The 13430-nt window shown below is 36.8% G+C and overlaps 1 protein-coding gene across 1 annotated transcript in view; it reads left to right on the top strand.

Annotated features, from left to right (window-relative positions):
* The first annotated feature begins 6082 nt into the window (after positions 1–6082).
* Positions 6083–13430, top strand: part of LOC117242295 — a 148274-nt gene continuing 140926 nt past the window's right edge. The window contains exon 1 of the mRNA XM_033508831.1: positions 6083–6304. Within this exon, the coding sequence (XP_033364722.1) occupies positions 6083–6304 (222 nt within the window). The remainder of the gene's footprint in view (positions 6305–13430) is intronic.

The following is a 13430-nucleotide window of genomic DNA, read 5'->3' as shown; positions in this document are numbered from 1 at the left end:
AATTAATGAATATCTTAATTACTGCGTATTCATATTTGCCCGATATTTATTATTACTCGTGCTATTAGGATGTACTTAGGTTTATTGATTTTTATCAGCAGAGTTTACTCTTTAATCTATTATTTCAGATTTATCTTTTATTTATCTTACCCTCGTTGGAGAATATTTCGATCGTCGACGTGTAAAACATTCAGACAGACCCACGAGGATTACAGTTACCGCTATCGAGGAGAAATCTGCAAGAAGCGGGTCCGACGCACAGATCGGGACGTTCCACGTGTCACCTCTGGCGCAGGAAGAAAACCGCGCGCGGCAGGCGTCGCGAAATTTACGCGAGGCCGTTCAGGCGTCGTGACGCGCGTACGACTGCATAACGCATAAAGTAACCCCCATTAACAGACCATAAATTCAATCCCTGCGGCACCGTTGTTATGTATGAGCGTCGTTAGTGTTAATAGAGTGTTAATTGCTCCTATACCGCTCTCGATTCTGTTCAGGACGTAGGTGACGGAGCCGCTGATGGTGGTAGAAGGCGAGACGGACGAGCGGTGAGAAAGAGAGACGAGGAGAGAGTATGCCATGGAGAGAGACCGTAGAGGATTCTCGGTTGCGTGTTGTCCAGCTACTACTAGCGCCGTGCTTCTGCTGTTTTGCATAGGGAATGCATCAATTTTCGGCGCTTCTCGTTCACAGATCACTCTCTTCCTTTTACTCTCTTTCTCTCTTTACCACCCTTCTTGCCTCTATCTTCGTACTCTCTGCCCCTAGCCGAGCGCAGCCTAACTTCCGGCACGCACAACTTCCACCGTTACCCCCACCAGCATAGTGTTTCCCGTAACTGTAATTCGCATAGAAGATAATTGATATCCCTGTTGGTCGCTTCCCTCCATCAGCGTACGCGATCGCCACTTTCGTGACGTTTGTAGTAACGATGATCGTTTGCGATTTTCTTGTTAGCCTCCGATGGGACTTTGTCGCGGATTTACGATTGCTTATATCTATTCCGGTAATTCCGATCTTCGTCAAGGATATAGCGCTCGACTGAGTATAAATGAAGTTTTCAGTACACGTGTCTATATAGCGGATAAGTGGAATGTAAAGTTATTCGTTAGATTTCATTATTCTTTGGGCTCACATAGTAGATATCTTTAGTTAAGACGTTTTTCCTTATCTTCCCTCATTGATCTAATTATATAACTGTGATTATAGAAGCCTTTTTATAGTTCCTTCTTTAATATTGTACTTTAGAAGAAAAGAAGAATTTCTATATTTACAAATTAGTGCAAATTTAGTAATCTAATTATTTGAATAGAAAATACATTCCTCCTGAATAAGCCCATTGACAATTAATTTTCTTACCTTAATTGTCTGACCAAACTATACCAATAGTTAAGCTATACCTACTAATTATGTTCATCTTTAGGTTTGTAAAATGGATCCTTGGTATTCCTATTAGAATAAATGTTCCCAATTGAAATAATATTTTTAAGCAAGTTTAGAGGGAAACAGGACTGTCGTTAAAGTTGTACTTGGCGGAATGAGATAAACGTGTGTGAAATATTCAAAGTCGAAGGCTGAGTGCGAGGAAAACGGTGGCACTTGCCTCGGATCATTCGGCACCGGTGTGGAGGAGCTAGAATACATAACGTAGAACGGGACATAAATCAATAATATCGCCGCTCCCTCTCCTTCCTTTCCTACCCCGGGACACGGCGGTGCTCCCCCGAGCAGCGTCTCTCCTCTGCAAACCGCCGACCGACGCCGGCGTCTCTCTCGCAATCAATGTTCGCGTCTAAAGCGTCACAAACAATATATGACCTCCGGCGTTCGACGATTAATACGTCCTGTCGCATGCGTGCAAAAGTATTTCCACGACTTAATTAACGAATCAATCGACGCGCGCGTCCACCAGACTGGTGCACGCCGCGAGAATTATATTTCGAACGAGCACAAAGCTTCCGCTTCTTCTATGTTTATTCCATCAGCTTTCATTTTCTACACGATCCTCTCTTTGTAATGCAATATCCCTTGTTCATTAGTAGAAGGTGATCTTTTAGTCCTTCACCTTGTTTTCAGGTAATTCTACATTTAATAAAACTTGATAAAAACGATATGATATTTAGTAAAGCTACTTTGGTAAAGCTGTCCTTTGTTGATTAGTAAAAGCTGATCTTAATTGGATCTTTTAGTCCTTCACCTTGTTTTCAAGTAATTCTACATTTAATAAGACTTAATAAAAACGTTATGATATTTAGTAAAGCTACTTTAGTAAACCTGTCCTTTGTTGATTAGTAAAAGGTGATCTTAATTGGATCTTTTTTGTTTTCAAGGAATTCTACATTTAGTAAGACTTAATAAAAACGCTGTAATATTTAGTAAAGCTACTTTAGTAAAGCTGTCCTTTGTTGATTAGTAAAAGCTGATCTTAATTGGATCTTTTAGTCCTTCACCTTGTTTTCAAGTAATTCTACATTTAATAAGACTTAATAAAAACGTTATGATATTTAGTAAAGCTACTTTAGTAAACCTGTCCTTTGTTGATTAGTAAAAGGTGATCTTAATTGGATCTTTTTTGTTTTCAAGGAATTCTACATTTAGTAAGACTTAATAAAAACGCTGTAATATTTAGTAAAGCTACTTTAGTAAAGCTGTCCTTTGTTGATTAGTAAAAGCTGATCTTAATTGGATCTTTTAGTCCTTCACCTTGTTTTCAAGTAATTCTACATTTAATAAGACTTAATAAAAACGTTATTGATATTTAGTAAAGCTACTTTAGTAAACCTGTCCTTTGTTGATTAGTAAAAAGTGATCTTAATTGGATCTTTTTTGTTTTCAAGTAATTCTATATTTAGCAAGACTTAATAAAAACGCTATGATATTTAGTAAAGCTGTCCTTTGTTGATTAGTAAAAGCTGATCTTAATTGGATCCTTTAGTCCTTCATCTTGTTTTCAAGTAATTGTACATTTAGTAAGACTTGATACAAAAGCTATGATATTTAGTAAAGCTACTTAAACTTTGACGTGATGTTTCTAAACGTCCAAAGGTATTTGAATTCTTCAAGAAATGAATTGCTATGTATAGAAGTACTAGACCATCAGATGCTAACTACTTTGTAGAATGAACCCTGTTCGCCCAACTTTTCTCGCGATAGCGATCAATCTGCTGTTTCCTTAGCGTTGTCAGCCAAGACTGAGACTGCGGGAAAGCAACTTTCACCGTGTTACAGGGCCGTCTATTAGCGCGTTAAAGCGAAGTTAGTCAGGGTCGTCGGGGGTAGCAGGTTCCCAGCTGGTTCCGCGGAGTTTCGTGCTGTACGTGTCGTCGATACGGAAAGGCTAAATGCAAAACCTTGTAAGGGGAGATGGTCTCGAGTTGCGACAGGCCAACAAAACATTCTCGCAATTAGCCTGTATATCCCGATGACGCTGGTGTGCAGTATCCTCATGGGGGTAGACAGTGTCCACGGATGGTCAGGTCAGAAATTTCGTTTCGTCCAGCTTTCATCCCCTTTCTCTGCTTCGCGTCAACATTTGATACGTACCACGAGGCCACCCTCGAATAAAAAGAACAGAACGTTAAATAATAAAAAGTTGCCGGATTTATGCTCTGGAGAATTGGCCGTGTAGATTGAGAGACGCGTGCTAGTTGCAGGCAAAGAGAGAGGGACTGGAAATTCGTCGGACGAAATTGAAAAGTGGCCGGGAGATATGGCCCCGGACGAATATCGGTAGGCAGATGGATGAGGAGCGGCCTCGAACAGGGGATTGAAACGGGCAAACGGACGTGAAAAAATACCCGGCGAAGCCCGATCGACTGAAAAGTGCTTGTACCGGCTACGCTTTTTCTTTTTCTCCTCCTGCCCCCTTCTTTTTTTCTCATTCGGTATTCTTCCATTTTCGCACCGTTTGTTTTCGTTTTTCAAGGAAAAATTATGTGGATAAATCGTGCTACCTGTGTGGCTGGAAACGTTCGCGCGACTTTGCTTTCTCTTCTAAAGGTGGAACGAGGGTAGATCTGCCGGAGGATGACGCCACTTCAGATGACACGTTGGAAATTCCAAATTAGAAATTTTAGTTTTTAGCTCTTTAGTTTTTAGATTGCATAACAAATCTTCAAACATATAACGAATGTTTCAACTGTTGCAGGCGATGCAGTGTAAATAGTTTAAAATTATAGTGAAAATTATTGTTGATATCAATGGATCAACATTATGATATAGAAGAACGATCAAGTACGAGATACAGATGCAAGATATGTGTATCTTTAAAAGCACGAAGTTGATGAATCTGGAATGGAAATTCACGAAGGGTGTGGTTCCTGTGGAGGAATATAACTTGGCTTTCATCAAATACCGATCATTACATTTAAGACACGTGTACAGGATTTGACAAATGGATTCATTTCGACGTAATCTCCAACCTTCGTTGCATTTTTCATGAAATTTTATTATACATATCACCCCATACATAACATTGTCACCTCGTCATCATGCTTAGGTTACCGATTAAGACGTTCAGTCTCTTGTAAGATGAAAATTATTTATTAAACTACTCTGTAGCCAGACCATTGCCAAGACAATTTATAATTTTGCGAAATTCTTTCAAAGAATTGCTATATACCACGCTACTTTAACCGTTATGTACCACATCATGGATTGGTGACTAAACTGAAAAAGCAAGGATAGCCCGCAGCAAGTGGGAAGTTGGCCAAAACGAGGGAAGCCGGTGAAGTTTGTAACGAAGCGGTCGCGAGACCATTTCAAAACTGGCGCCGTTTTCGAGGTGGCTGGCAGCCATTAGGTTGCCCCGTGACATTCGAGGGAGAGGATGATGGTTCCATCGAGTAGGTAGTGCCTAGACGGGGCTCCACCCAGCACTTAGTTCACGTCGTGACTGTGGCCCGGGGCACGGCCGTTTCCAGGGTACAGTCACGCCCCTGCCGTGCCGGCACTGTACTCCGATTCGCTGGCCCATATCTCATCTGGTCCATCGCATTAGCCTAATCTGCCAACTACGAGAGAATAGAGGGACGAACAAGCAAGAGAGCGAGAAAGCCGGAGAAAGCAAGAGCAAGAGGAAGAGATGGAAAGGGAGTAGAAAAAAAGGAACGGAAAAACAACAAAAACGCGGCCATCGATGCATGCCCCCGCCGCCACGAGAGATCGCGTGGTGAGGTGCTGCCACCTTCGCGGCCGAACCGTCAACGCGACCGATCGATTTTTTTACAATGCTTCACCGGAACGTTTCCCGTGCCTTCGGTTTCATCCCTTATCTCGCGAGGATGTTCCCCGATTCGCGACATCGAACCCCCCTTTTTGGCGATTCCATGACACCAGACTGGACGATTTTCCGCCGATCGAAACGGCACCTTCCACCGACACGCTTGAAGTAGCGCGCAGGGCGGACATGTTGCATCGGCTGAGGTAACACTTGCTTTAAATTTCCTAACAATCAACAATTTCCTAGCTTTTGCATAACCTAGTTATCGTATCTCGATTAATGTCATTTTCGTGGAACACTTAAACATCTACTTGATCTTTAAATATTTCGCACGAGTCTATTCGCCATAGAGGTTAGTATCATATGCAAGTGAGAGTAACGTCTTCATAACCATTTTATTCGTGATTCGGTACATAAGTTGCATATGTGGGACAAATAATACGTGCAATTATGAGCTGAGAAATATTGTTTCTTGTATTTTATTCTTGTAAAGATATTTCCAATGCTTTTGTTTTAGCTTCTATTTTGTCAGTTAAATTGACGGCACAATGAACAATACTTGCTATCATACTATTCACATTTACGGGAAGTTAGAGATACGAGAAGAATTCAGAATTTCATATGTAGAACCGAAGAATTGCATAATCACAATAAACCTGATCAAGTCCAGGGCAATTTTAGGAAAATAAAAAATTCCTCGATCGCGGACGATGCTTTCAAATTCCGTGGCTTCCCACGATACACGATCTTTCAATAATCGCGACAATAATCGCCAAACATGAACTCTCCGTACTCGTAAAAGCGTCATCCATATTCTTCTTGAAACGATCTTCTTCTCTGAAACGCGTTACAAGAGATTTTATGTTGTTGGCGACACGGCCAGTTCGTTGTCTGGTCGACGGTTTAAAAAATAATTTGATCGTGTTGCAGCAATCTCTGGAGCAAAAGTTTTTGCGAATTATCTTAGAAACACGGCCTCGGTGCGATCAAGCAGTCAGTTTGCGTCTCACGACGGACGAGGAAGCAGCCTGTCGTCACGCGGTTCGACTTTCTGTTCTGTTCGAGTCATTGTCGGCGAGATCGGTGAGTACTTTCTGCATGCCATGCAATTTTCCTGTCTTTGTTCTCTTTAAGTTCTTCGAATCGGCCCGATTCCGACCTCGAAGCCGATTTCTGGACGAAGCGACGGCAAAATCAGTTCCATCGGCTTACTGTATCTTATCGGATTAGTACGCTGACTTAGATTTACCATAAGTTTCAAATTAAACAACAACTTTGGTATTTTGCGTGAGTTAAAGTAGAGAAGAGAGACTTGGTGCAAAGAAACGCGAGGAACCAGGGTCTGACACAAATTTTCATTTCATGATACAGTCTCTCTCATATTTTATTCTATGGAAAACATGTTTTTGAACAGAGAAGTTTCTATATCTTCATTTTGTAATATTATTCTATAGAAGACAACTGTGTCTATTTTGAAATCTTTATAATTTTGTTTTATTATTCAATTTGTACTTTGCAGTTGTCTCTCTCATATTTTATTCTATGGCAAATATATTTTTGAACAGAGAAGTTTCTATATCTTCATTTTATAATATTATTCTATAGAAGACAACTGTGTCTATTTTGAAATCTTTATAATTTTTGTTTTATTGTTCAATTTGCACTTTGCAGTTGTCTCTCTCATATTTTATTCTATGACAAATATATTTTTGAACAGAGAAGTTTCTATATCTTCATTTTGTAATATTATTCTATAGAAGACAACTGTGTCTATTTTGAAATCTTTATAATTTTTGTTTTATTGTTCAATTTGCACTTTGCAATTGCCTCTCTCATATTTTATTCTATGACAAATATATTTTTGAACAGAGAAGTTTCTATATCTTCATTTTCTAATATTATTCTATAGAAGACAACTGTGTCTATTTTGAAATCTTTATAATTTTTGTTTTATTGTTCAATTTGCACTTTGCAATTGCCTCTCTCATATTTTATTCTATGACAAATATATTTTTGAACAGAGAAGTTTCTATATCTTCATTTTCTAATATTATTCTATAGAAGACAACTGTGTCTATTTTGAAATCTTTATAATTTTTGTTTTATTGTTCAATTTGCACTTTGCAATTGCCTCTCTCATATTTTATTCTATGACAAATATATTTTTGAACAGAGAAGTTTCTATATCTTCATTTTCTAATATTATTCTATAGAAGACAACTGTGTCTATTTTGAAATCTTTATAATTTTTGTTTTATTGTTCAATTTGCACTTTGCAATTGCCTCTCTCATATTTTATTCTATGACAAATATATTTTTGAACAGAGAAGTTTCTATATCTTCATTTTCTAATATTATTCTATAGAAGACAACTGTGTCTATTTTGAAATCTTTATAATTTTTGTTTTATTGTTCAATTTGCACTTTGCAATTGCCTCTCTCATATTTTATTTTGTGGAAAACATGTTTTGGTACAGAAAAGTTTCTATGTCTTCATTTTCTAATATTATTCTATAGAAGACAACTGTGTCTATTTTGAAATCTTTATAATTTTTGTTTTATTATTCAATTTGTACTTTGCAATTTGTGCAGCTGTACATTTGGTAAATTTGTCTAATTTAATTAGGGGTACCATTGGGGGGTACCAATGAAGGGTACCATTTAAAGACAAACTTCTTATCTTCCTGTATTCTGCATACGAATCTGATGGTCGCTTAAGGCAGATTACTTAAATCAGCATACGTCCAATTCGGTTGTCTTCGTTTGCAACATGTTTACAGGCAAAAGTCGTCAAGTTTTCAATAGCTCGCCATAAATTCTCATTTTGTCGTGGAGCAGATTCGAAACTGCCGTTCACAAAGACGTTACGTAGCTGTGGCCAGGTCGGCAAGAAAAAAGCCAGATGTTGGGAACGTGGTGGGTCGAATATTGCGAGGAATTTTCGGTGCCCATAAATTGCTCCAATTTCGAAAGAAAGCACATCGCGACACGTGTGTACTGCAACAATGCTGGTTTTCTTTGGCCCGGAAACAGACCTGCGAACGTTCTGCCATTTCGCTAGCGTCGTCGTACGATGGTTCTCGAGAGGTTCGTGAAATCCGTTTCGCGTAACGGTGAAACGAAAGAAAGACGGGAAAACGTGAGAACAAATGACCGAATCGGATTGTTAAGTACTTATCTACCTATTCGAGTCTTTGTCAAGTCGAGTACCGAGTCTTCTCTCTGCATTCTCCAAGTAAAGACCCATCGAAATATGCAGAGGTAAGCTGTTTCCTTAAAACATTAACATTTTAACCGGGGAACGAGTTAATCTGCTAATTTCTTACATACGATAATTCCTTTCTTTATCTTGGAAACGAATTATTACGTGTCGTGTTCAATTTTTGGAAAATGTAATTTTGCAAAAATTAATTTGCCTTCGTCGACGTTCGATTTTCAATGGGAAATTTTGATCAAGAGTTTGATAAAGTTGACAGGACGAGAATTTTGCTATTTGTAGATACGTTGGGTTGTCCGAAATGTTTCTTTCGTTCTATAAACAAATAATGGACCTACGATGGTTTTTAGTTCATCGAATTCAGTGAAATAATTGATAATAAGAAATAATTAATAATAAGAAAATTGATGATTTTGTAAAATAATATTCCGCGTTATTGTAAATATTACATTTACCAAATATACCGGAATATTTCGATTATTAGGTCGTCCGGAAAGTTTCTTTCGCTTCGTAGAGAAATAACAGACGCACGATGTTTTTTCTTTTGTATTAGTTTGGTTCATTAGATTCAGCTAGAACCAAACGTACGATGATCGTTTATTATTCGCGTTGTAGTAGCACGCAGGAATAATTTAGTTTCAATTCTCAATGAGAATTGATTGCAAACCACATGCAAATAAAAAACAAGAATATTAGTCTATTGAATTATGCACGAACGTAATTGTTGAAAATTGTGGATCTTTCAGGCCGAAATAATGTTACAGGAACACTAAACTTATACTGAGGATTGATATTAAAATAATGAAATATTTATTTCATGAACGATTCCTTAAATATTCATCGATACACACTTGCACGCGTCTCAGCGCTTTCTTCTATACTTCCCACTGTTAACTGACTCTTAAACCACTCTTAACCGACCGAAGGGTTTACATTCCTTTGTTTTCGAGACGCTTCGCACACACATACCTCCACGCACTGATATTCACATACAAGTATCTCTGTCACGCCTTTAACCTAGTCCAGAAAATTATACATATCTCAATTAATTACTGAAAATTCTCAACGCGAGAATTGATTGCAATTTTAACAAATAAATAAAAAAAAAATATCTCAACAGTAATAACAGAAATAGAAATGGATCGTAGCTAATTCAATAAAATAATACAACAGAGAAACTGTTCATCTGTTATCAGTTTATCAAACCTCTAAGAAACTTTTCGGACAATTCGATGTGCATGAACAAGTCAGTAACAAAATCAAAGATGAAGTTTTACTATTCCAGTTACACGCAGCAGCATAATTATATCGTAACGCGTGCCAACAACGAACATTCCTAAACGAGCGAAGCTGTTGCGACGCTGTAACGAACACACGTGCGACGTATGTGTGACATACGAAACGAACACGTGGCGCGTACAATATAGGATTTTTATGATGAATATCGAGACACTTTCGTGATCGCGTGTATCAGGTTGCGCGAAAGGTATCCGTCTCTCGCGAACGCGTTTCTTCCAACAGAGCAGCTTCCTACAAACGTGAAATCGCAAATAATAGACGCACGATGTTTCTTCGTTTGTGTCGGTTTATCGAATCACGCGCGAACATAGTAATAGAAATAAAGCGAAATGACACCTAATTCGATAAAATAATACAGAAATTGTAAATAATAATACAGAAATAACAAAACAAATTGTAAATAATAATACAGAAATAACAAAACAGAAATTGTAAATAATAATACAGAAATAACAAAACAGAAATTGTAAATAATAATACAGAAATAACAAAACAGAAATTGTAAATAATAATACAGAAATAACAAAACAGAAATTGTTCGTCTATGATCACCTTACGAAACGAAAGAAACTTTCCGGACCACCTGGTACGTACAGTCCACGGCTTTGAATTTCGTCGCAGGCAGATATTGCAGAATGGTTGGAGGCTTGTATTAGGCGAAATGACGAGATTTGTGATCACTGTTTCTCTTGAAACGTTGAAATTTCGAAAATCCATGGTAAATACTTCTAATGTAAAAAGAAATCTAAATAATCTAAAAGTTACACTACGAACCCTCCAATTTAAAGTGTTTCGCTCGACGAACGCGCTGTAACTTGATACGCCAGGTCGTCCGGAACGCGTTTTTTTCGTTTTACGAGGAAACGATAGACGCACTATGTCCTTTCTTTTTTATCACTATATATCAGAAACAGAGACACCAAATTCGAAGAAACAATACAAAAGAGAAACTGTTCGACTATTATCGCCTCGTGAAACGAAAGAAACTCTTCGGGCAACCTAACGTCCTTGCTTTCAGTGTCGAACGAGTTTCGAAGCTGCAGGTACGTTGTTCTCAAAAATCGCGCGTTTCGTACGTCGTCGCAGTTGGCGACTTCATTTCTAGCGCGAGTTGGGTGGCGCCAAGTTTCCAGATCGGCTGGCTCGATCTCGTGCAAATTGAATATCTAGAGGAAAATTGAAGCGACCATGGATGATGGGCTGCGAGATGCTGAAAGCGTTCGCTTAAATTAATTCGCCTGGTTGTTAAAGCCTAAAGCGTGGCATTAGTTATTAGGCTGGTGTTAATTATTAGATGAAATGAAGTAAATAGTGTATTGTGTGAAAATGAGGCTCGCTCGGGGTTCGTTATGGTTGCATCGAGTACGCGTGTAATTTATCACGCGAAACGATACGCGTGACTTGTACGCGACGCATAAATTTTCACGCAGGTGTATCGCTTTTTCTTCATCCTTCAATTATATTGTATCATCAATGACTGTTACAGTTTTCTCGATTTACTCGCGTGTTACGTCCAGTTGTAGTTGTGCGATACGACATTTGTTGCAACTATCAAAATGATAATTGAAGTTTCTTTATATTTCTGTTGTTCAAATGTGCTGCGATTTTCGCTTGATTTTGAGTGTTGATTTTTATGATAATTTCTCGTGCACGCGTGATTCACTGTCACGAGGGAAATTAATGCGCGGAGGTCGGCTTTGAAAATCAGCGAAACGTTATAAAAAGGAAATTATAATACAATCATGATACGCACTTAATAACTTTGAGTAGCGAATGTCGGTACTTATTAAGTATCTTATTTATTAACTGGTTGCGTCATTACCCATTGACCTTTAGATCACATACGATTACAACAGCCGTCTATATTCTGCGAAAATTACATATTACGTGTTGTCGTTTCTAGGCTATAATTTACATTATTATTAATTACAAGTTGCTATTAGAGAGATATCTAGTTATATCTAGAACACTATAATAAGGCAAAGGCAGTGCTGTCGATCGCAATCTTCTTATGTTTTCCTCGTTGAAACGTTCTTTGAAATTGCCATAGCAATGTTTCAATCATAGTATCATTAAAAACTATATAACGTAGGTTTAATAAACAGGCTGGATAAAAGTGGATTGTCGAATTTTGGCTTCTATATTTTCCGTTTTTCTAACATTATATTGCAAATGATAATTAAGCACTGTATCGACAAATATCTTTAATTTGAAAAAACAACTTTCCTAAATGTTCTAATAGGAGCGTAATTGTTTTGTGTTGCAAACGATAATTAGCTCAGGTAAACAAATATCTTCAATTTTAATTTCATCTTTGCCAAACATTCTAATGGAAACATATCTACTTCTTATCATAATGTGTCTTAAAACGTGAGTTTTATAATTGCTCTGTATAGTAATTGATAATTAGCTCTGTTAAACAAATATCTTCACTTTTAAATCCATCTCTTCCAAACATTCTAGAAGAAACATAAAGTTTTGTATTGCAAACGATAATTAGCTCTGTTAAACAAATATCTTCACTTTTAAATCCATCTCTTCCAAACATTCTAGAAGAAACATAATTGTTTTGTATTGCAAACAATAATTAGTCGTATTAAACAAATATCTTCACTTTTAATTTCATCTTTCCCAAACGTTCTAATAGAAACATTATATCTACTTATTATAATATGTCTTAAAACGTGTGTTTTGGAATCTTTTTGTATTGCAAACGATAATTAGCTCAGTTAAACAAATATCTTCACTTTTAAATCCATCTCTTCCAAACATTCTAGAAGAAACTAATTGTTTTGTATTGCAAACAATAATTAGCTCTATTAAACAAATATCTTCAATTTTAAATCCACCTTTCCCAATCATTCTAATAGAAACGTAATTGTTTTGTATTGCAAATGATAGTTAGCTATGTTAAACAAATATCTTCAATTTTAATTTCACCTTTGCTAAACATTCTAATGGAAACATACCTACTTCCTATCATAATGTGTCTTAAAACGCGAGTTTTATAATTGTTCTGTATAATAAATGATAATTAGTTCTGTTAAACAAATATCTTCACTTTTGAATCCATCTCTTCCAAACATTCTAGAAGAAACTAATTGTTTTGTATTGCAAACAATAATTAGCTCTGTTAAACAAATATCTTCACTTTTAAATCCACCTTTCCCAATCATTCTAATAGAAATATAATTGTTTTCTATTGCAAACAATAATTAACCCTATTAAACAAATATCTTCAATTTCAAATTCACCTTTGCCAAACATTCTAATAGAAACATTATATCTACTTCTTATCATAATGTGTCTTAGAACGTGTGTTTTGGAATCTTTTTGTATTGCAAACGATAATTAGCTCAGTTAAACAAATATCTTCACTTTTAAATCCATCTCTTCCAAACATTCTAGAAGAAACTAATTGTTTTGTATTGCAAACAATAATTAGCTCTGTTAAACAAATATCTTCACTTTTAAATCCACCTTTCCCAATCATTCTAATAGAAATATAATTGTTTTCTATTGCAAACAATAATTAACCCTATTAAACAAATATCTTCAATTTCAAATTCACCTTTGCCAAACATTCTAATAGAAACATATCTACTTCTTATCATAATGTGTCTTAAAACGTGCGTTTTGCAATTTTTTTCTATTGCAAATGATAATTAGCTCTATTAAACAAATATCTTCACC

This window comes from Bombus vosnesenskii, unplaced genomic scaffold, assembly GCF_011952255.1.
Source record: "Bombus vosnesenskii isolate JDL3184/JDL3185 unplaced genomic scaffold, Bvos_JDL3184-5_v1.1 scf7180000016273, whole genome shotgun sequence".
In the NCBI taxonomy this organism is placed as follows: domain Eukaryota; kingdom Metazoa; phylum Arthropoda; class Insecta; order Hymenoptera; family Apidae; genus Bombus; species Bombus vosnesenskii.
This window is presented reverse-complemented; position numbering and strand designations above follow the sequence as displayed.